The sequence below is a fragment of the Neomonachus schauinslandi genome, chromosome 9, assembly GCF_002201575.2.
Source record: "Neomonachus schauinslandi chromosome 9, ASM220157v2, whole genome shotgun sequence".
NCBI classification, from domain to species: domain Eukaryota; kingdom Metazoa; phylum Chordata; class Mammalia; order Carnivora; family Phocidae; genus Neomonachus; species Neomonachus schauinslandi.
Window position 1 is genome coordinate 22,184,571 of NC_058411.1, and position 25,397 is coordinate 22,209,967.

Below are 25,397 nucleotides of genomic sequence, written 5' to 3' on the forward strand. Positions count from 1 at the left end.
CACCATATACATCTGTGATGGACTGAACTGTGTCCACCCAAATTCATATGTTGAAGCCCTCCCCCCACCCCACAATATGACTGTATTTGGAGAAAGGATCTTTAGGAGGTAAAGTTAAATGAGGTCATAGGGTAGGATCCTGATCCAACAGGACTGTGGCTTATAAGAAGAGGAAGATCTCTTTCTCCCACGCCCCCTTGCAGCACATGCGTAGACAAAAGGACAGATTTAGAAGGCTGCTGTCTACAAGCCAAGAAAACGCTCATAAGAAAACAAACCCTATCAGATCTTGATCTGGGACTCCCAGTCTCCAGAACTGTGAGAGAGAAATTTCTGTTGGGTAAGCCACCCAGCTTATAATACTTTTGTTGTGGCAGCCCCAGCGGGTTACATGCATCAGCCTAGCATCCTCTTCCTAAGCTTCCACCGCAAATGCTTCTGGAAAAAAAAGTATAAGATGGCTTGCTTCTCTAGAAAAAGCATTACATAATTGAAAGAACTCTAAATTTGGAAACACAAGATTAGACTTCAAGGCAGGACATAAAAAAGAAATGTAGCAAAAATATTAATTATTACATTTAATATCAGATAAAGATAATTGACCTCTGACGGATGCTTTTATTAGCTGTCTTCCTAACGGGGTTATCGACTGACTTCTGCCGTGTGCTCAGTCTCACTGTTAGGTGACTTTGACCTTATCTTGAACATTGAGGCTGACCATACCTGCCTCTACTTCTGCCACCTCCACTGCAATATGTCAGTTTTGTTTATCCCACTCTCTCCTTTGTTGTTGTATCAGAAGAATACTCTTCCCTTGCTTTGTTCAGAGTAATATCTCTATATGCAAACTTGATCTCTCAAATCATCTTTTACATTCTCTGAGAATGTATCAGTTATTACCTTTCTCTTCAAACATGCTTGTGTCCTCTCTACTCAACAACTAGCTCTTGACCTTGAGAACCTCTTGACATCCTCTCATTATTCTTTCATTAACAAAATTCCAAAAAACTTCTGAGTCATACCATCCATAATACACCTTATATACAGTCTGTGATCCATCCAAATTATGGTTTTGATTCTATTTGCTTCCATTTCAGTGCTTTGCTTGGAATGGCATGTAGCCCTGATCTCTGCTTATCAATTTTTCAAGTTTTATCTAACATATCACCTCCTCTCTGAAGCCCTCCCTTAAGTAATTTCTTCCGAACCTCCAAAGAATGTAGCTTGTACTCTTTTGACAGCTTTTATTCACTGTAGTATCATTATTGGTATTCTTTTAGTATGTTGTTAAACTCCTTAAGTCTCTCAATTTAAGATATAGTAATCATTTGGTCAGTGTCCAATAAGTACATTAATAAACCAATTTCAAGCAGAATTATCAAGATTTTAATTGAACTGGGACAAGAACAGGTCTTGGATATCTTTGGAGAAAGACCGAACTTCAATTTGAATAGGGTGAAGAGAACTTTAGCTTATAGGGATCTACACCAGAAAAAAAGGCTTAGATCCATTGTCTGCCTTCCCTGAAAGTAACAACAACCAATAGACTGGATGGTGCAGAAGTATTCAGTAAGTGTTGAATTATCAAAAGAGTAAATGCTTAAAGTGGTTCTTGGATTATATACTAAATAGTGGTATTTAGAAAGTTTATGGCGGGAAAGCCAATATAGAGTTTTGAAAGGGTGTCTAAGGCAATGATAACTCTGTAATTTGGAAGGGTTGGAAGACTGTCCTTTGAGGTATGGAACAGGCTACCATTCGAATCTTTCTTATGCACCCTATACTGAAGGAGTTGATTGAAACAATGGGTTTTACAGGGGTATGCACATTTCTGGTGGAACACTCAAGAAGAGCTCAAAGAATCAATGTGATTTCAACTGTAGGGGAATAAAAACAATTATGATTTTGGGTGACAGAGTAAAGTGATTGCTCTAGGGCTCTCCAATATATAACCTTTCTAAACTTTTAGAAGGAATTTTGGCTTATTTTTTTTTTTCTAGGACAATACTCAATAATTAAAAAGGCAATATTAGCCATCATTGTTTGAGGGCTATGGGCCAGGCACTGTGCTTATAACCAAGCACTTAATATTCACATCAGCTCATTTAGTTACAGAATAGCACTAAGAGGAGGACAGTATCATTCCAATTTCACAGATGAAGCTAGAGTCACCCCACACCTTACTCTAAGTTTCACAGCTAGTAAAGGATAGACCAAAGATTCAGATCCAAGATCTGAACTAAGCTTTTCAGATTCCAAAGCCTATGGCCCAAGTTAAACACATTGAAAAGAGATGGTGTAGTCTCAACATTTCCTCATGGAACAATAGTGAAAAAGTATTTCTGTTGATGAACTTTAACCAGCGTATCTGAGCAAATGCCACTTACATCTTGATGAATCTACCACATTAACCATTATTTGGAAATTTCTCTGGCAAGTTTTCTCAAATCTAGACTCCCTTTACATACCCCAACTTCTGGCCACTTGCTTAAAATGTGCTGTCAGACAGATGTATGCTACCATATCTCAATGCCACATATTTACTAGTTGCAGACATGCTTGCAATCAAAGTATATGACCAGAAAAAGACTAGTTTTGTCTATTACAACTAGTCTTGACTTGCCAACATTGTTTGACAACAACTAAATCTTTTTATTAATGTAGAATTTAGTGCAGGATTTCTAATTCTAGAAGGCAGCTATTATATACAGAATAGCAAAGGACTCAAAGTAAAGGAGCATAACTTTGTTGAGCCCCTACTCTGTATCAATCACAATTAGAACACTTTATTTCACTTTTTCCCCAAACTACCTTGCAAGGCAAGGTCATTGAGGTGTCCTATTTTTCAGATGAGGAAGCCAAATTTCAGAAAGACTGCCCATACATGGTGAGAGTCTAGCTGGGGTTCCAACCCAACCCTGTTGGGTCTCAGTACCTCTACCCATTCCACGACATCCCTCTGAACTCCATGTCAGCAAGGCCTGACTTCTAACATGATTAGGAATGTATTTGCCAAGTTGTCATTAAGCTCTTTGTGTCTTTGTTTCTTCATCTTTAAGATAAGGAAAATACTATGTACTACTCAGGGACTAAACACACTACACAGATCCAAAACATTTAACACAGTACCTGGCACATTATGGGGATTGATAAATGTTGCTTTAATTTACATAAATTATCCGAGACAGGCAGCAAAAAAAAGAAACTTTCCATAATTTGACATCATTGAGCCTTTTTTTTTTTCCATTCCCATGATAGTAAAGAGCATAATCATATGAAATCCAAAGGAACAGGGTTAACTAAATTTGCTTTTCTCTTTGAAAACTGGTAACCTATGTATGGATAGAGTACACCAGTTCAGTTAACCAACATGTCAGGATCATGGTGAAAAATGTGGCATATCATGATGGATTATCCAATTGGCAAAGTGGGGAGGCGTGTAGGGAACCAGCAAATCAAGGACACCTGAGATACGAGAATGGTGCCAGCTATAATGAATATTTGCAGAATTTTATAATCCAAAAATCTAGAAAGAAGCTGTTAAAATGTAAGCATTCATATATATTTTGTCTTTGGACTTAGTGATTTTTAAAAAAAATTTTCAATATGCCAGGAAACTCGGAGAGAAGGCATCTAAAGCTTTCCAGGGTTTAAGACATTATATAAGTAAGGTTCTGGAAAACTGTTTGAAGTTTGTTGACTTGCAATGAATACTTAAAAGTTACCAAACATTAAAAAAAAAAAATGTATAGTATCCAATACTTCCCAGAATACAATGCTTCTGTCATCTTACCTGTTCAGAAGTGTTTTCCCTCCTGCTTACCCTATCATAGCAATCTAAATAATAATGCCTCAGTTGACAGACAACAGTTGTTTAGCCCATAAATACGCCACTTTTGATAAATTTATATAAGTAATTAGTAACTGGTTAAAATATTTTATTTCACATGGTCCTAGCTTACTTGGCTTTTAATAAGATATGACATGTTGAGCTCCAGTGTAAGATATTTTACCAAATGTTTAGAAAATAAAAATGCATCATCATACAAGGTTTTGGGAAGAACATTTTATTGCTAAGCATATCCTTGAACGAAAATGCAAATATGAAATCAAAGAGAAAGGAAAAAGAAAAAGCAGTAACTTCACAACATCATAAAATAAATTCCTTAAGAGTCTGCTCATAAAACAACAGGAATATGATAGCTCACATACAGAATGCACATGTTCCCATAAAATTGTCCAAATAGAAACTTACACTAAAAGGAATATAACAAATGTATTTTTACTCAAATTAAAAAAAAAATGTAAAGAAAGCAGGAAATCGGTTCACAAGACCTCAAGACTCCAAAAACAGCAATCTTTTACAGACATCGAGATATAATCAACTTCATATAGGTTGGGCCATTTAAGTTATCTAAAATCGTGCTTTGATATCTCTTTATAATCCTGTCTTTTTTAATGACAACAAAAAAATCCAAAACTCGTAACACACTGAAGTATCAGATAATGAGGAACACCTCTTTCCATACACATTTGTCAAGGCTACCATCATTTAGATCACGCTTTTTGCCCCATGTCTTTAAGATATTTCTCAAAGTCAAATATTCATGCAACTTACAAAGACCAGCAAGAGTAGATTTCTAAATCTAAACAGCTGATTGGTTTTCATCTATACAAAAGAAATTGTATATATCCGGCCCTCCAGAAGACATCATTTTTGTGTGAATATTTGTCTTGCTTTGTCTCTTGCTTTTTGGATTAGCTATGGCCACACAACCAGTTTGTTTTTCTGTACATTTGTTTCCTCTTTTCAAAAAGAAAGACAACTGTAATATAAACCAAACAAACCGAAACAAACCCATAGAAAGGAAAGAACAGTTCTTAAAGCAGTATGTACATAGGTGGCTAAGGGATTATACCAGCAAAAATGTAGTAAAATATGTAAACAAAATCTGAGAAGATTGTTTATTCTCTTTGACACAGTTAACTGTGACAAAACTAAAACTCACACTTTCTTCACATTTTAAGGTTTACTTTTTTGTTGTTTTGTTATTTTCTTTAAAACAACATTCTCATTCCACTTCAAGACTTTAACAGTTTTCCTGTTTCAGTCATCCCATCAAACATACCATGATAAATATATCTGTATATATATTTATTTATATATATTATACTATTAAATTCCTTTTTTGTGTGTGTCACAGCAGCTTTATTAATTTATTATTTATTTATTTGTTTTTAGAAAAGATGGGTGAAGGGAGATGTGAGCAAATGGAAGGACAGAGTTATCCGTAAGTGTCAGGCTACAAAATTAAACCACTATGAAAAACATCATGTTGGGGGCAGGGGAAGAACTATGTATTTTGCACTCTGTCATGCCATGTTTGGCTTGTGTGACCTTTTGTGGATCCATCACACGTTGAACTCCCCTACTGTCTGTTTTGATTCTTTCACAGACTTTTAGTATTGTCTTGTCTTTTATTATGAGCATGCATTTCAGTCAGTCACAGATCCAGCCCACCCCCTCTTTACCTTCCCTCGGAAAGGCTCTGTTTTTAGTTTGTGGGACTTTCTCCTTTACCACAATTTGGCTGGGCTAATGAACAGGAACAATATTGTTAAGTCAAGCCAATAGCTCTGATAAAACCAGCCCTAAACGCATCTGGTCAGAGTTTGGGTGGCAGACTCTGAAATTAGATCCTGAGGGACCAGCTTTTCAAATCAATGCTATTATCCATCCTGTGATTTTTGCTATGTGTTCAGCAAAGCATCATATAGGAAACAAACAACAGATTCTAGAAATACCACGACCTGATATGTAGAGTGAACACCATGGTAGCTTTTGAGTTCATATGGCAATAGTCTCTCTTACTTTCGTTTTCTGAGTTTTGTTTGTTTGTTTTTTCTTCTAATGTCCATTCTCAAAAAATAAACAAAAACCCAAAAGCCATTTTTTTTTCCCCTCAGATCTTGAAAAGTTACACGTACACTGGCCAAAACCAGATAAGGGTGGGTTTTTTTTTGTTTTTGCGTTTCATTTTTTTCATTTTTTTTGTTTTTGTTTTTTACATAATTAAAAGAAAAGAAAAAAGAAAACATTGTTACAGTCAAGCTTCACAAACATCATTACAGACTCACTTGGAGTTATGGAACAAGTAAGCCGTGAAGTCTTCTACCTTGGGTGAAAACTCCTCAAGAGAAGGAAGCTTCCAAGTCCGTGGAAGTGGGGGGAGCCATCTGCTTGCTCCAGAGCGCAACGTGTGTGCTTTATGATACAGCAGGGCAGAGAGAATGTTCTGTCTCCGAGCGATGACTGAATCAAAGCAGCCATGGCTGAACTTTACAGGTAGGTACATCTTTGTGTGTGTCCTTTTAAAAATGGTTTTCCCCACCATAGTCATGGTGCACCCCATCTCGTAGCAATAGCAGTTCTGACGCCTGTGAAATCTCATTTGCCAAGTATTTATAGATTTACAGAGCAATAATTCTGTGTCCTAAATTCACGTGATTATTAGCGGCGTCGTTTTTACACATAATACTCCTTGTCCTTGTTTTTCTGTTTCTTGTGGCCGCTCTTGGCGCTCTGCTGCTTCTCCTTGATGAGCGTGCCGTTGCTCTGGGCCGAGTTGCTGATGTAGTTCCGCGTCTCGTCCACTTGGTAGGACCCCTCGTCCCTGTTCCTGTACTTGTACATGGCGTACAGGAGGATCAAGATGCAGAGGGCAGCGGCAGCCACAATACCGACGACCATCCCTGTTGTACTGCTCGACTCCCGGATCACCTCTGAGGCCCCCGGAACCCGTCTGACTCCCGGCTCCGTGGGGTTTGCTGTGGGCACATTACGGAACATGGGGGAAGTAATTAGTGGGCTCTTCAGTTTGGTGCTGTCTAGCTCATAGGCAGTGGGCAACGGAAGCAAGACTATATCAGGCTGGGGTTTGAGATCACGGTTATTCATTTTGCCAGCTGGCAATTTGGGCACCATCCCAGACGAGGAAGCTGTGAAGCGGATCAGCTCAGGGGACAAAGATGTGGTAGTAGTCCTACTAGTTTCGGAGACTTTGTTAGGTCTAAAGTCCTTGGATTCCCACTTGGGCGCATGTGCTTTGTAGCCACCTTCGAAGATTGAAGTGGAAAGACTCTTATCTGTTACCAAGGAGAAGGTGGTGTAAAAATCTTCATCATCAGTAGGGGGCAGGTTAGAGTCAAAGGTTTCCCCTGAGCCATACCCAGATATCACCAAGCCATCATCATCACAACCATCGCTGCCTTGGTCCGACAAGCAAGGTAACCCCGCCTCAGAGGTCATGGACAGGGAATCTTTGGTGGTCTCAATAATGGTGAGGAGGGGGCGAAAGGTAGGGGGGAGTGTAATGGAAGGTGCACGAGTAGCAATAGGAGGGGTAGCTAAAGGGTCTTCTACAAGAAGAGGGACAACTAATTCACCTCCTGGGATTGAAAAGAAAAAGAAAAACACAATTAGTATATTTGCAGATAGACACGATTCATAGGCATTCTCAGGGACTGTATTTCATCAGTTAGGCATCAGAAATAATAATAAAATGACCTGGGCCCACACATGGATCCTTTGTTGTAGCCTAACCATTCTAAACTGATTTAGAGCCCATTATATGCCTCTTGCCACCAAAATCTGAAACCCCCTAGCTTTTAAAGATACTCTCAAGTAATTATTTGGATAGAATTCAAGTAGGCTGTTTCCAGAATCTGCTTACAAAATAATGACCTTCCATGTTACTGTTGCAAAAACTGGCTATCAGAAGAGAGAGAGAGAGAGAGTGTGTGTGTGTATGCACTCATGCATGTGATTAATCCGTAAGCCCTAGCATTTCATTATTGCCTTCTTGGGTTTCTACTTATTTGCTCCCATGAGGATGAGCATGACATATTCTCCATGTCACAGAGATCAAGATCAGTGAACATAAAAGATTGTCTTTCGTCTTTTAAGCTAGTCTTTTATTTAACATTTATCAAGTTCAGTCTTCATTTACTATATGCTAAGTGAGGGGAACACAGGAGAGGTTAAACATGTTCATCTAACAAACCCTTTTTGATTATGCTTTTCCAGAAATTCCCCTAGTAAATGACAACTCGCCTTGCACTGATCTCATGTTTATGCATTGCTTTTATGCTATATGTAATATATGCTGAGGTGGACACTAGATTTTAAAAATACTCAGACTAGATATCCATACCTTGTGGAAAACTTAGATTCAGACATGTAGAAATAACAAAGTTTTTAAAATCAGCGATTCTTGGGGCGCCTGGCGGGGGCTCAGTCAGTTAAGCGTCTGGCTTCAGCTCAGGTTATGATCTCAGGGTCCTGAGATTGAGCCCCCTGTTGGGCTCCCTGCTCAGCTCAGCAGGGAGTCTGCTTGTCCCTCTCCCTTCCCCTCTGCCCCTCCTTGTTCTCTCAAATAAATAAAATCTTAAAAAAAATTAAAATCAGCGATTCTTATCTAGAGTGGGAAAAATAAATTGGTTTACCCACAGACCCTAGTTATTGCACTTATAAACGTGGACTAGGTCAAGAAAGAAAGTTCAGAGTAATTCAGTAAATCATAGTGCCTGGCAAATCATGGGTACTACAAATATTCTGTGGTGGATGTTACTCACCTAATTGTTGGGTTACGTTTATTACTCACGTACATAAGCGAGGTAATCGAGGTCTCTTCTGTGTCTCTTTACCGTGTTATTTTTCAAACAGAGAAAGAATCTCCAGAAGTCGCAGTTCATATCTCCTCACTGAATTTATTCCAAAAATGTATTTCAGCTGTTTTTTAAAAAAAATCCTCTAGCAGGGATGGCATGATGTTTTCCAGTCCCAGTTAGTCAGACAGTTGAGTTGGGAATATATTATTTCTGAGCTGGGTCATTAAGCACTCAGCCAGGTATGATCTTGTCTGTTCTGCCCTCCACAGTAACTGCCCGGACGGGATGGTCAGTGTTGGAACATCTATTATCAGATGTGACTCTCGCTGAGGTGCCCCTTATTGGTGACAAAGTCAGACATGTGACTCACTACTGCAGAGTTCTAGGTGGACAAGCCTTTGCGCTTACACGGTCTTTCAGGTTCTTCCTACAAAGACTGACTCACAAATGAGAATTCTCCTGCTCCTCTTTCCATACTTTATATCTTTTAGTTTCCTATGCCTCCTTTGGAACTGCTGCATCTAACCTGCCCAGACTGCAGCTGGGGAGGAAGCCTGTTACATACCTTCAAAACACCCTTTGTACCCGTGTCAGAAGCTTCACTCCAGAATTAGCCAGTAACATTGTGTTATGCAGAGAAATGCAGTTGGGGAGGGTGGCAATAATGTACATAATGTATGTATATCATTTGGAAGACAACCAGTCATCTCTGTCCTACCTGATGTTACCATGTGTAGAGAAATAAAACACGAACCTTTCTGAGAATTTCAAGACGATATTTTGGGCTATGCGCTAATCCCAAGCTTCTCTTCTAGTGCTCAAGAGTTTCAAACTGTTGAGTGAAACAATCTTTGCAGATTTGTCACAGCTTCAGACTTGCTTTACTGGACCAGCGTGACTTTTTTTTCTTTTTTTTAACATTGTGAACATATAGAATTCCTATATCTTGCAACATATTTAATGCATAATTTACAACTGTTGCTAGTTTTTAGAAATGGGATTTGGAGCACAGTTCCCTAAAGATAAGCCAGTCCTACAACTAACCCTGAGTTTACTTTTCTCCTAGGGGGGAGGGGATGGCAAGTGTTAATAAATATTTAAGGTGACCCATGGAAAAAGGCAGTGTTTAAGGAGGAGAACAGTGATGAGAAGAGAGAAGGCCCATGCAATGTGTTTGAAGGTTCTCTAGAGATTACTCAGGGGTGATTTTACTTTCCTTCAGAGAACAAGTCAGGTTTTTTTTTTTTTTTTTTTTTTTACCTGTCTCACCTAGAATAAAGGTTTAGCTTGTGTGTTCTTTTCTGGCACAAATACTGAGAGTCATCTGTTCCTTAGGATCATGATAAAAATCTGCTCCATGTATATTAAGCAGAGAGGAAACTGGGATAAAGGACAAATAATAGCCAATCTGCTAAAAGGCAAAAGCCTGGTATAGAACACTTAAAGGCAAATTGTTAAGTAGGGTGCTGATGTCCCTTTAAGTGAGATTAAGATCACTGCCTTCATGATTACATAGTGGCATTCATTTGCAATTTTAGTGTACCATCTGTGACACCCAACTGGAGTCTTAAATTTGCTTCTTCCCCCCCCCCCTTTTTGCAATCCTAGCTAAAGCTTCTGCAGTTTCTTTGTTGTAAAAAGTCTACAAAATCCACAAACTGTTCACTCTGCAGTTGAATTGCCTCCCCCCGCCACTTTCCTTTGCTATTCACTTCCCAATTCAACACCTTTTAATCTCTCTTGGATTAAAAAAAAAGAGTAGAAACCATTTTCATAATGAAGAGAGTCCTAAAGCTTTCCAATTTATAAAGAGCTTCTAAAAGGTTGGTGAGCCCCTAAGTGACATAAGAGCTTATTTCAAAACTAAAATGATGGGTATGCTATTTCAGAGTTTAAATAATCTGTCCAAATTACTAATCTTCAGTTTTCTTTGCCATTTTTGTTATTAATCCTGGCAGCAGTGATAAAAAAATGATAAATGATGCCCCCTCTCAGAGAAAAGTGAGCCCCAATTCTGGTGGTAGGTTCATCAATGAAAAGGGAGAAAAGCTTTCATAATCTACCCCCTTTCCTGGCATCTTAAGAAATTGAAGCATGTCTTCAGTTTAAAAGGAAGTCAACTGGGCTGTGGGAATTGTTACGAATGGGAATTACAGTGAAAATGAGATGGAAAATTCTAGAGACCTGTAAATGTGCAAGCTGCCTGGGACAGGTGTGGGAGTTGGTGTGTATAATCAATTTTAATATCCAATTCCATCTCTAAGATTTAGGATGATTATAGTGTCCTGGGAAATCCAAGGCGTACATCCTTTGAGATGAGGAGATGAAGGATACATTTCTCCCATGATTAGATCCTTAAGAGAAATAACTTAGATTGTAGAAAGCTACTTAAGATTTTATGTTTATTTGTTTTAATCCAAAGTGATTACCTCAGAAATGCTGGAGCAGCTGATACTTTTTTCAATGCCCAAAGACTATGGAGTCAGGGATCTACCAGATGTCTGTGCTTATAAAAGTATTCACAGAAGTAACAAGCCTAAAATCATAGGGGGTTACAGGCAGAAACCTTGCAGGCCATCAACACCCTAATTTCCTATTCCATCCCCAGAATTTTTCTTTGGCTTGGAATAAGAACTATATTCCTTAACGTTAGCATTTTAAATCAGGAATATATACCCGTTTTTGACAGGGTTGTGCTTTTCTTTAAACTAGAGAGATCACTAGGGATATAAAAGGTCTATTTTAGCCCTGAAGGCTGCCCTGCTTTTTTGCTTTATGAGTATATTTATAGATATATAATTCATGTGTCTAGGGCTGATATCCAGCAAAAGGGGCTCTCTGCCATCGAAAAAGACAGTGTATTAAAAATTTAATAGAACTCTCCTGAACTGTGAGAATGTTGCAGGTGATGGTGAATGTAGTGGGTCATCTGAAAAAAACAAGAGCAGCACGAAATTTCAATGTGGCTCCAACCTTTGCCTCTCTGGAGATATTTGAGCCTAAGAAGTCACAAAAATACCAAAACAATGACACCAAAGAGCCAGACTGAGAGAGGACACTATGCTCCAGTTCCTTGAACTTCTTTTATGTCTATTTAGGTTCTTTACTTCACCTCTTATTTGCATTTTTTCTAATTCTCTGCTGAGAAAGTCATATAATACAGAAAAATCATCCTTTTCCCCACTAAATTAGTTGTTGAATACATTCATTTAGTTATTTGGTACCAAAGCAGCATGTACACGTAGCACATAAATATCCCGAAGCTTGTAATTCCCCTCTACCTTCAGAAAAAATAGCCATGGACAAACATGGCAAGAAGGCTCCAGAAAAACTCAAGTGTCTCAAAGGGGCTTCACTTACATTTTAATAAGATGAGAATCTCTAAGTAGGATATTTTCCCCCTAGTTTGTCTGAAATGGATTTGATTCTGAAAGGCTACAGATGCTATTTTTCAACATATGCCCAGGTAAGATGAGACAAAGCCCCTGGATTTCATTCTATGTTGTAAAATAAGGAATTTCAAGTGGAGTTTTTCATTTGCCTGTTAAGAGCTTTGCCTCTGGAGTCACTCATACTCAGGTTAGCAGCTCAGCTCTGTGGCTTACTAGCCATGAATGTGGTGAAAGTTCTTAAACTCTCTGAAAAATGGAAGTAATAACACAGTCTATCTCAAACCGCCACTGTGAATAATAATAATGCATGTTAATGTTAATTATAATGCATATTAAGTATTTAACACAGAACCCACTGTTACTCCAAAATGCTAGTTACTAGTATTATTTCTACTAAAATTTTGGGCCTGTAAACACTGAAACCATTGATTAAATTCTTCTGACCATTTTTTTTTTTTTAACATAGTAGCCTCATGCTAAGTTACAAGTGTAATAATATAGGATCTAGATTATTGAGGCTATTTTAAATGCAGACTTGGAAGAATGATTTATAAGAATTCAAAGAGCTTATATTTAAAAAAAATGATTAACCTTTTATTAAGTTGACCTATTGATAGCTTCCTCAACAAAAATAAATTCTATTAGACAAAATAACACCCCATTTAGGAAGTTCTTGGTTTTAAACCCAAAATATCTACCACATGAAACAATATAAAATCATATGAACTAAGAGAAAGCCCATTAATTAAAGCTGCTGGGATGGAAACCTATCTGTTAACCACCATATGGTCTGATAGTTCTATAATAGTTTCTGATATACCTGAAATTAAAGTGAAACAAGTAACCTCTTTAAAAATTGTATAGCACTTCTTACTGCTCTTATGTTCCCAAAGTGCATAAGGCAACATTAACCCAAATACCTTTAAGGTCAAGGGATATTCTCACCCCTAAGGTCACACAAAATGGCAGTACCTACCTACCTGAAAGGTTTCCTAAATAAAACTTTAGATGTGAAAATCATCATGTTTCTTCTTGGTAGAATCCTTTTAAAGTTTACCTGATTAAATCCAGGAGAGAAATAGCAACTATTAATAAAAAGGGAAAAGGGGAGGGGGGAGCAGAGAGAGATTGAGAGAAAGAGAAGCAGGGAGGGAGGGAGAAAGGCAGAGAGATTGAGAGAGAGGCAGGGAGGGAGGGAGAAGGAGGAAGAGGGAGAAGGTGAGAGGTAGGAAGGGAGGCAGGAAAGGAGGGAGAGGAAGAGAGAGGCAGGGAGGGAGAGAGAGGCGGGGGGGTAGATAATTGAGTACCTTCTGTGTATTTATGTGTGCTTTCAGCAGTAAGTTCTATGCATTCAAAGGCATATTACAGGACAATACTCTATATAAACACCTGGGATTCTCGATGCCTTTATTCTCAAGAAAATGGGTTCTGTATTCTGCAGTGATGGTGGTGGTGTAATCCTGGATAACCAAACTCTACCATAGTCACTTGAGAGTATCTTAATGTCCCTCTGCTGAAGGAAAATACAATAAAGGACTGATTTCCCTAAATGCTTTCTAAGGAGTTAAATGAGGGTGTATTACCACTGATAATACTTGGAGTTAACTCATTTTCTTCTGGGGGTCCAGGCCTCCCATAGGCTGTAACCAATTTAATATCCCACTGTAAAGCCTACCATTACTTTTAAGGCTTTAAGGTTGGTTCAGGCAAAGAGGCTAGGCTTTCTTTGGATGCTAAGAACTCACCCACCCCCTTCTACCAACAGTAGAGTTCACACTGATCATTAGAAGCAATTCAGCACAGAACATAACAGTGAAAATTAAGCAGAGAGACACAAATGAAATAAAATATTTAATACTGTCTTCAAATCATATAGTAGAAAATAAAACCAACATCAGGGCCAAAGTAAGCTAGAGGAAAGGAGAGCAAATAACATCGACACGGCATTCACAGTATAATGACAGGAAAAATAAAAGTAAAAGCAAATAAAAAATAGAGGCTGTTTTTGGAAAACAAAAAAAGAACTCATTTCCATAAAATAACTCAAGTGAAAAAAGCATACCGTATTAATTTATAGTCAACTTACATCAACAAATTGCCCGCATGTTTTTTGGCATGAAAGAAAAATTTACAAAAGAAAGTTGTGTAAGAATGCTCTTGGACAAATAGAATTGCCACATTCTTGTAACTTGCTTTTTTGTTGTCATTTCTTAAAAAACTTTTGAGCAAAATGTCTAATTTTTCAAATATAATAATTTACAACAGAGGATGATACAGGGAGGCAACAACACATACATCCACACCACATAACATGAAAAGAAAAAAAAAATCTGCACTTTAACAAAGTTTTACTTTGAGGGGCTTGGGAGGGCATCGATTTTGAATTTGAAATAATTCCGATTGCGAGGATTTAAAAAATTAAAAAAAAACCTGTTTACTTTTATAATTTGCCTTTTAAAAAAATCTATGAATCTGGAGGGTTTTGAATGAACTTCTGCACTGATATAGGTTCTCAGATATATATTTAATTTTTAAATATTTTTGTCTTTTTGACAAGTTTTAGATTTCTTTAAGGGGATGGATGACAGCACATAAATTTGAACAATGCTAAAGAAAGGGGGTATGGGAAGGAAAGATGCAGAGGGGAGGGTCATATTTATGAATGTACTACACAAGAGATGAAGATGATGGGGGTGAATGTGTAAGTGAGTCGCCATGTCCATGTAAGGGCGGCACGGAGTGATCTAGCTGCATTAGAGCTTCTGGCTGTAAGGAAGGGATGGGCAATATACAAAAACAAATGAGCCTACACATGCCCATCTACAGAAATAAAGAACAGAACTCTAACACAATCTCACACACCCTAAGCTGCAACTTCTTCAACATGCAATTACTCCAAAAATCATTACAGTTTCATTAAAGAGTTTCAAATAATAAAAACAGTTAAACTTTTTTCCTACTAAACGTAGTCAAAATACATAAAATAATACTAATAATAATGATTAAAAGATTAAAAGCAAAAACAAGGAGACTAGATTTATGCATTCAAGTTGAACAACTTCACCGGCAGCCACACAGCCCCATCTAGAGTTAGGGGAGGAGGTTAGAGACTTGCAGAGGTGATGGAAAAGGCAAGCCTGTATAGGGAGCCCACTTGCTGGGTTACTAATCACTTCCCTAGAAAGAAATGGTTCTGTCTGAATGACGTCATCCATCTTCCCCCTGTCACCCATGGTACATGGGATTCCCAAAGAGAAGGTGCTAATTCCAGAGATGTGGATGTGGAGATTCTGCAGCTGAAGTTGTTCCACATTTAAAGAGGGAGTGGGGAAAAATTGCAGAAAACAATTCATAACTTTTTTCTCATAATTTTGGATAAAGCCAAGTTAAAGATCTAGCAATTAAAAGAAACATATTGATATATATATAGATAGATAGATATAGATAGATACAATACAAAAAGTACTTAATTCCCAAACGAAAAGGGAGGAAAGAACCAAAAAAAAAGTTTTAAAGAAAAAAGTATTTCACATACTTTCAGAGATGAACAACCAGATGCACACGCTGAGGAGGCACAGACAGAGCAATCAGGGGACACTTTTTTTTTTAGCTTTTTGTTTTCTGGCTTATTGATTCCCCTTTTGGTGATAGCCAAAATTAAAAACAAATTTTGCATTTTCTTTAAAAATTTGCATTTTCTTAATTTTTTTTCTTTTTGGTTTTGCTTCTCTAAAAAAAATAAAAAGGGCGTGCAGTCTGGATGTACGTCATAAGTAGACATTTGAAAGAGAAGAAAGTGGCTAAGACTGACAAATGGGTAATCTTCTATTATCCTTTAACTGTAGGAATGGTAATCAAATTAATACATGCTTAAAGTAAGTTGCATTTAGGGAAAAGAGAAAACCAGAACAGCAAGCTAGGGTTGGGGAGAGGTCAGCAAGACAAAACTGATTTGGGGGTGAGAGGAAGGTACTGGACTTAGTTTCATGCCTTTCCAGTAGGGGCAAAGGGCATCCCAAGGCTTCCTGCCGATGACAACAAGGAAAGGATATGCACATGTATATGCATGTTGAGGGCTGAAGTAGAGTGTACAGTGGCAGGAACTGAGGTAAACATATATATGAGTTCGTGGGTTCTGCTCTAGAAAACTGATCCCATATTCATTCACAGACTTAGAAGGCATATTTTGTAAGTCAGAGAGAGGTTAAAATTGCATTGTTCCTTATGAGTTTTCTGGGGTTTTGCCAAATTGACAGGGTACCATAAGTGACAATAAGGTGTCCATAAAATAAGCCTGATAAATGGAATAGCATATAGATTGATAGAGATATATATTAGTAACAGGGGCAAACCCCCTCTCGACTCCAAAGAACACAGTTGCACAGTGTCAGTTTCTGTAAAGTACAGGATAGTCAGGAAATGAGCATGGTTTATTCCCAGTACACTGGGGGAAACTATACCAGTCTTCTAGAGATCATGTGGGAAACAAATGTTCCATCCAATCTATATTGAGAAAAATGGAAAAGAGAGAGGAAGAGGAGGAGAGTGAGTGGCAAGGGGAAAAGGGGGAGTGTGTGAGTGTGTGTGCGTGTGTTTTTTTTGTTTTGTTTTTTGTTTTTTGTTTTAGAAATGGCCTCAGCCTCTACTGGAAGAGATCTCAAGAGTTATATTCAATATTATATCCTTGTGGGAACATTAATGTCCAGCCAAGGACTTGGAAACCCAGGTAGGCAAACCACAAAGGTAAGACACTTGAGAGCACTGGTTCTGACACAATCCTAGTCACTCCTAAGAACTTTTCTGGGTGACTTTGACAAAAAGGGATAAATTGTGAGGATGAGTCAGACTTTGGCCCCCTTTGGGACGCCCCTTTTATTATTTTATTTTAAAATAATTATAGTAATGTGTCCCCATGGGTCAGTCCGTACCAAGATTTTTAGTCTCTGGTTTAATAATGTTAATCATTATTGTAGGAACTTCACAAAGGGCAGCTGGGAGGTCTTAGAAGGAGGTAAAAAATCCCAATCATATAGGAAAAGAAAAACCCTTGTTGCCACTGATTTTTTTGAATAATTACACTTTTAACAATGAATTGTATGGCATGAAAAGACCCTACAAATACTCATATGGCCTCACAAGGCATCAAATGACTCCTACAGAATGGAGTTAGTTTTGATAATACTCAAATGGGCTGTTTTTTGTTTCATAGGCAATTTTTTAAAGTAAGAAACATAACGAGCCTAAGTATGAAACTTAAAGAATAAGATACTTCCAGTATACACATACTCCTGGATAATAAGAGGTATTAAGAGGTGTTTTGAGGAGACCCATCAATTTGGGTCTCCTAGTTTTTTACTGAGTAATTTACCTATTTCAAAATAGCCTGCTTTAAAACTCATACAAGTATGACACATCATTTACATTCTGGAAATCACTGGTTGAAATAATCAAACATAGCAAAATTTATGGTTGTCACTTTGCAAATAAAATATGTATTTTTTAAACCCATGGAAGCCATAGTTTCAATGAAGCTGACACAGACTAAATATAGTGCATAGACATTTTTATGTCAGCCATCAGTTACCTACACAAACTTGTTTGATTTCTAATGTAAGATACAAAGTAATATTGCTAGTAGTTCATAATCATGTCCCAGCTTTATTTTAATCTTCATCAGCTATCTGTGTTAGGTTTTATTATCAGTAACTACACAGTTCTCTACCTATGCCTCTACTTGGTGGGTGTTCAGAATGATTTAGAATTATGCCTGCCATCGAGAACAAATAATACAATAATTTGACCTGAAACAGCATATCTTGATGCAACCATTTTTTTTTTTTATCCCACTATGTCCAAATAACCCTGTCTCAATGTAAAGTCAAACTTTTAAAAACATCAAATGCAGTAAGATGGAATTACACTGGTCAGAATTCATCTTGAGGAGTGTGCTTGTTTCAAAGACAAGTATGTTTCTAAATTGCTTGGAGCTGTGCTTGACACACTCCAAAGGCATACTGAAGTAATTCAAGCTGCAGACTCGCCTCTTTGGGAGAGTGGATCCTACTTGCTAAGGGACATTGTTTTCAATGTGTACAGGTGAGGTCCAAGAGGAAGGCCTGAATGAACTACTTTATATAACCGCAAATATTTTAAATTTCTGAGGGAAAATAGTGGAAAGAGGAAGGAAGAGGAAACCTTTGTGGGACTCTGACTGCAATTCCAGGGAAAGAGTTAAACCATTCCAAGTAGGGTGGGCTAAGAGAGAAGTCTGGAGAACAAATACCTACTGAGGATTTTCAAGGTTTTTGAGTTAGACCTATGAGGTAAATCTCCTCATCTGTCCCTCCTATGACAGATACAAAAACATTTCGCTAGTTGCTTTTCTATGTGTCCATGGGAAGAAGGGGGGGATTCTTCTGGGAGAACCGGAGAACCATTGGTTCAGTTCTGAATCATGGTTTTGCCAAGAATAAAAATGGAGGCTCTAAGAATGGATATGGAGTCCAGGAATGTGGGAATGGCTGTCATCTGTGTTACAAAATGATCCCTGTATATACTATGACTTCTCACAAGCTCTTCCTCAGACATAAGTAATGCTCAGAGAAGGGGTGAATAAACCTGCTTCATACATGGTATTTGTTTCTAAATAAAAAGTTTAATATTTTCTTTTTAATGGTGAAAAAAATGCCCCAAGTAAGAAGTTCATGTACTATCCATTCCCAAACTCAGTTTCTACACATCATTATAGTAGATAGGGGGAGAGACAGATAAATTAAGCTTCCAAGATGGACAATAGTCCAGGACACCATCAAGCCCAATATTCAGAACTCTATTTCTGTATTAATGATTTGCTTGCCCAGTTTAGAGTAATTTTTCTTACTTAAGTGGATAAGAATAGATACAACATTACAATGGGTAGCATTACATTTTAAAACTGGTAAGATAGAACATTTATTGTGGAAGGACCCTAAATTAATGACTTATTTCCCTATATTCACATAATCCTTAACTTGTGCCTTAATTCAGTCCCACCATCTCCATTCTTGTTTGTGAACCTACTGTGCCCTGCACAGATTTCTGCTGACTCCAACACTCCATTGCACTCAATTTGTTTTCTTCTAGGTCTCAACTTGACTATAAGAACTTTAGTACAAACATGGAGTCTTTTTTATCTTTGTCTACCAACTAGAATACTAGTAACCAAGCAAGCATTTCTGGACTTAACTAATGAATGAATAAATTAGTTAATACGTTTAATTGCTCATTTTTTTTTTACCCCCACACTAGGCTATGGCTTCCATAAAGGCATTAAAATCATGCATCACCACCATGGCTTGCCTTGTGCCTGGAATATGGGATAGAGATGTTAGGGTCAGGAGACCTAAGACCTTGGATGTAGTGCGCACTATACTAGCTTGTTAAGAAACTAAACAAGTCAGTTAACCTCCCTGAGTTAGTGTCCTCATGTATAATATGGAGATTATGATGTCTGGTCAATTAACCCACCTCACAGGATAGATTTATATGACTAATGAGATTTCAAATGTGAAAATGCTTATAAATTCTAAAGGGCTTTCCAGATGTTTGTCACTATTGTTTTTAAAGCTGACACCATAGCATCAGCTGTAAAATTAGGGTTTCATATTCAATAAAGGAGGCTGAGTCCCAGACAGTTGAGGTCAGTGCTACTCCAAGTATGATCCTTGGAGCATCTACTTCAGCATCAAACAAATAACCTCAATCCAAAACCCTAACCCAAATACCTAATATTACTACTTCTGTTGAAGCCCTGTCCCTACCCCTCCAATATCTAAAGCTTGCTTAGTTCATCTTCTAATGGTGAATTTTTATTATTTCTGCATGTAATTTCATAATTACTTTACTTCACTCTTCGTGTGCGTTAGAGCCATACTCTGAAGAGCTCTTATTTAGATACATTTCCATAAGAACCTATTTATTTAGTGGCAGGAGGACAGACCTAGAGGGGAGCTCTTGTCCTCTAGCAAACCATGTGACTTGAGTCAAGTCACCTGCTCTTCAATCCAACCCCCTCAATCCCTTGGAAACACATATTTCAATAGACACCAGAACTATGGGGTAAGATGAGGACATGAGGGAACAGAGGGTCCAGGTAATATTTTAGCTCCTTCCTCCCAAAAGTGTTAATACAAGAAGATACACAAAAGGAAAACTCCATTAAAAAATTTCCAGGAATTACTATTCTTCTTCTCATTTTGTTTTACATGTTAACCAGGTGTTAGTGCAAGCAAGCCTTTCTTCACTTAGGATATTAAAAGTTCCCTGATTCACAAGCTGAATCTGTGTGCTTATTTTGTGTTTTTTAATCTGTCTAGCATAGAGCAGGACACACCATAGGTCTTCAGTGCATACGTGCTGAATTAAACTACAAAAATTGAACAGCTTGCAACACTTCTTTGCGTTGTGAGGTGGGTGGGATTCAGAAAAGCTCTCCTTGCTGGCACTAGTTCCTTTAATCAGGAGGGAATCTATTCATAAAGTGAAATAATGAGAAAGAGCAGTATAAAGAGGGCTCAAAGCCATGAACTTAGTAACTGCTCCCCTGCTCTTCGCCTTGCCTCCAGGTAGACTTTTAGGGGTAATATAGGCATGTAGCTCATATTGGCAAATGATTATGCCCTTGTAATACTATTAAAATCACCTCTGTGCCAGTCAGAAAAATGAAAGCCCTGTCTGAAAATATTTTGTTCCAATAGCTTGAATCGCCTGAGATTCCTCCTTACTTCCTTACTTCCTCCCTCATCTCTGTCTCTTGGCTGGCCCCAGGCTGGCCTCTGCCTCAGTTTTTTGGATCATATAGCCCATTGGCTATACATGCCTACCATCTATTTGATTATGATTTCCAGTTCACCCCCCACTCAGAATTCCAGTTCCCCATCTCCAACTGTCCACTCAACACTTCCACTTCGATATCTAAGAGGCTTCTCAAATTCAAAAAGGCTAAAACAGAACTTTGGATTTTATTTGCCTCTTAAACTTGCACCTCCCCTAGGGCTTCCCATCTCTTCAGTCTGACTCAGATGTACAAACCCCTAATTAGTCATCTACTTGGGCCCCTACCCCCACTCACCTCCACATAGCCAGTGTATCAGGAAGTTTCACTGACTCTACTCTGGCAACAAATTCCTCACATGTCTACTTTTCCCAATGCCATTATCCAGGTCCTAGCATAAACCACCATGATTCCTTGCTTGAACTCTGTAGTAGCCTCCCAACCGATCTTCCCACCTTCACTATTCACTCCCTAAAATCCATTCTCCATAACGAGCCAAAGTGCTCTTTCAAAATTATACAGTGTAAATCAGATCAAGTCAGTTTCTTGCTTAAAATCTTTAAAGGTTTCCCCAGACCCAAACCCTGTACCCTGACCCACTCTGAAAGTGCCCTGTGATCTGCCGGCTGCCTACAACCACTCACATCTCATCTATGAGAACAGAGACTTTGTCTTGTTCTCTGCTATAATTAGAGCAGAGCTGGACATACAGTAAGAGCTCAGGAAATCACTGCTAAATGGTTTCACTCAGTGACGTCATTCCTGAGTGCAGGCACTGAGTAAATGTTTTGTAAACTAACTAGTGAGACATTGCATTCTCTATCGTTTTGTTTTCTTTCACTTTCCTCTAACCAGACGGGATTTCCTTGAGTTCTAGTTAGCAGTTCCAGTGCAAATTAGACCTTCTCATCCACAGTTGGCTGAAAAAGCCTTCTGAAAAAATACATCACTATCTAACTCATTCTCCCTTTCATAAACCGGTGCTGGGAGGTTTATTAAAAACTCAGGCTTTCCTTTGTAGTTGTGAAAGCTAAAGATAAAATAAATAGAATATGCAGACCTAGAGCTGCCAAACTTTGATGCTTGTCTTTAGGCAATAGCAAGGAAGGAGCCAAACAAATTATCAGCAGGAAGAATGATGACCGGGGTAGTAACGATGCACTTGGTTATCTTGGCCTCCTGTGGCCCCACAGCCACTGACAGCAGAATCTGGCAGCACCGGGACCTTTCTGCTGAGCTGGTACCCTGACACTTTATGACTGTGTTTATAGAGTAATACGTTATTCAAAGAGGGTTTATTTTGCTTCTGTTGTCCACAAAAGCTCATCTACTCTGTCATTATGACCAAAATTCTTTTTTTATAAAGATTTTTATTTATTTATTTGAGAGAGAGCAGAGGGAGAGGGAGAGAGAATCTCAAGCAGACTCTACACCAAGCATGGAGCTGACTTGGGACCCGATACCATGACCCTGAGATCATGACCTGAGCTGAAACCAAGAGACGGACGCTTAATCGACTGCACCACCCAGGTGCCCCATGACCAGAATTCTGTTGTCTTTGTACTAGAGTTTCTTTGAGTGGTAGCAGCTGGGCATCCCAACCTGTTACTTCCTCTCCACAGGCCCCTATAAGCCTCTAAGTTGTTCATGGGAAACAGCTGAACTTGAAAACACATGACACTACAACTCACTGTATCTTGAAAACACCCTCCTTTCCCTAAAATCTATTTTCATTGCAGGGAATGTACAGTGTTCATAAATCATTACCACTAAGGCATTTTCATAATCAGTGGAAACTAATACTATGCAAACAAGATGAAAAGCTTGCCCAAGACTCATGCACTTGACATCAAGATGCTGTACTATAACTACATGGCTTTGACTGTGTCTGATCTGAGCCTCGAGGAGCAGAAGACTGCAGAGATGCCTGCATGGGCGACACGTATCATGAGATTATTCTTAGTTTTTTGTAAATGAAACTGCTATAGATTAGAAGGAGCAATAAGAAATTTCCTAGTCATTCCAAAAACTCAATGCATATGAGCTTATAGATTAGTAAAGACAGATGCTTAGGGACAAAGGCATTGGATCAAATGGTGGACATAGTGATCTCCTTGAAAATATGAGGAAAGAGAAAGGAAATATAAATTGTAATTATATAGTTAAAGTACTAATTAGCCAGAAACCTAGTTTTGGAAGGAGTTGTTCTTAAGGGTTATTGAGAACTTATTCTCCGCCAGACATCATTTTGAAAGCTTTAGGTATTTTATTTCAGTTAATCATTACCATTATATCTTACATATCAGTAACCTTGGGCTGAAAGAAGTTAATTTGCCCAAAGTTTTACACCCAGAAAGTTGAATAGTCATGAATGGACCCAATCCTATATGTTTTTACATTAAACGACAATGCAATCCTTCAACAGAATGTTAATATTCGGTTGTCAGTGAGCATGGGAAATTACAAACTAGGCACTCTTTAGGCACATAAACAACTTCTACAGGGATCCTAGCATCTCTACATATTTATTTCAAGCTTCAATAACTTTGAAAATATTATTGCACAATGAGATATTCAGAGGGGCTATGAGGGTTTCTTGTTGATGATTTTGGGGTTTTGTTTGTTCGTTCGTTTGTTTGTTCTGTTTTTTCACAATCTCAGGTCACTTAAGCCAGACCTACTAAATCACTCTACTGGGGGTAGTGGGGACAGGATGGCAGGTGTGTCTGGATATCTGCATTTGTTAGAATGAAAAAACCTGAACTAAGTCCCAGCTGTGATCCACCCTCTGTGACCTTGAGTAAGCCATAAACGCTCGTTCGTAAAATGGAGATAAACTTCACTGGATGTTGAATCAATCAAAGCAGACATTACATATACAAACATTTTAAAAAATACATACAAACATATACATGTACTTCCAGAAATGTTAAAAGAGTAATAAACTACCTTATTGGCATATCAAAAGCTACCTAACAGTTTCTAATACATGGATTTTAGGACCACACAATAAATGCTCTGGATGTTCTAAGAGTAACACGGTGCATATTTCAGTTACCTAATAAGTACCTATCAAAAAAGTAGTCTAAATGATTTGATTCCTTTGCTATTTGCCTGATTTGTTAAATTATGAGTGCTCTCTGAATATCTCTGCCCCACATCATTTTCTTTCATACAATATCCTAATCTGTCATTGACTCTATGGAGAATTTTCTTAAAAGCACCATAAATCAATTGTTGGAGGAGATCATCACATTGTTATTTTTTCATACCCTATTATCTTATTCTACATTTTAACCTCAAACTGGAAGGCTCTACTAATCATGCTGAAGTATGAATAAAAATGGCTTTCTCTGTACTCATTGAAGAGATACAGATCTACTAGCACTGCCCCAGGCAGGCCAGAAGATACCAGAATTGGCTTCCTACTGTGTCCTTTCAGGACCATGGAGCCTACCATGCCTGTTAGAGCAACATGGTGTCAGGAGGAGGGTAAGACTCGAGCCTGGCTGCACATGAGGATTACTGAGTGAGAAGGAATGACAAGCAGCTCTGAAAACAGAAGTGCCAGTGACCACCTGATCACTTTTAATATCTTCTCTAGACGATGTCACCTTTTTTGAGTGTGGGTTTCCATACTATTTCTTCATGGTGTTAGTAAACAGATCATGATATATTTTGCTTGTGCTGTTCTAGATAGATATGTTCCTTGATTTTTAAGTTTTCATGCTACATGTGATGACCATATGAGGTATCTTAAAAGATTTGAGAAACCTTAAAGGCTTCGCTTTTAGCAATTGTACCACATTTAATTAAGAAAGTCAGCATGCTGAAACCCGGAAACCCACTTACAATCTCTGTCTTTATGCAGAAGTGTAATGGGCTCACATGCAGTGACTCTGTTAGAACATTTGCTCATTAATTTTATTCCTGTTTCGTAGTATTAATCTATAGTAATGTTTCCCCCAATGCTATTTGCTAAAAGGTCATATTTGTTTTTTCAGATGGATGGATAGTATTATAAATTGAAAATTAAAACTCAGGAAGTACCAAGTATTGTCTTTGCAAAATCACGTGGCCTAAGGCTGGGCTCTTGTGGGTGCCTCTTGCTGAAAACAATAAAGCTGATTTTTTTTATTATATATTATTCAGTACAAAATATATTAGCCCTTGTAAACAGCTAACTAGGAAAATCCTTGTTATCTTAGATGATTAAGCAGAGTTTTTTGATGGTGGCAGGTCATCACCACTGTCTTCTACTTTAAAGGGCAAATAGGCAAGGCACGAGGCAATGGAAATATACACTGGGTTAAGAAGGCATAGGGCTGGAGCAGTATCATAAAAACTTAGAGAAATCATTTTGCCCTTATCATACCAGTTTTGTTTTTATCTTTGTTTTCCTCAACCCAAATTTTTCTTGCAGATAAGGGTGTGTCTTGTTTCCTTGAAAATATTCAACAAGAAACAAGAGAACCTACTGTTTTGATGCATGCGTCTGTCTGCTTGAACATCTGGGCTATTTC

General features: G+C 38.1%; 1 protein-coding gene across 8 annotated transcripts in view; it reads right to left on the minus strand.

Moving 5' to 3' along the window:
- Positions 1 to 6,526: 6,526 nt before the first annotated feature.
- Positions 6,527 to 25,397, minus strand: part of NRXN3 (neurexin 3) — a 1,459,332-nt gene continuing 1,440,461 nt past the window's right edge. For 6 of the 8 annotated variants that reach the window (XM_044918184.1, XM_021679607.2, XM_021679608.1 and 3 more), the window contains one exon: positions 6,527 to 6,828. In XM_044918184.1, the coding sequence (XP_044774119.1) occupies positions 6,527 to 6,828 (302 nt within the window). Of the gene's footprint in view, positions 7,450 to 25,397 lie in introns of all 8 variants that reach the window. The other 2 variants (XM_021679606.2, XM_021679609.1) reach the window with 2 other exon arrangements.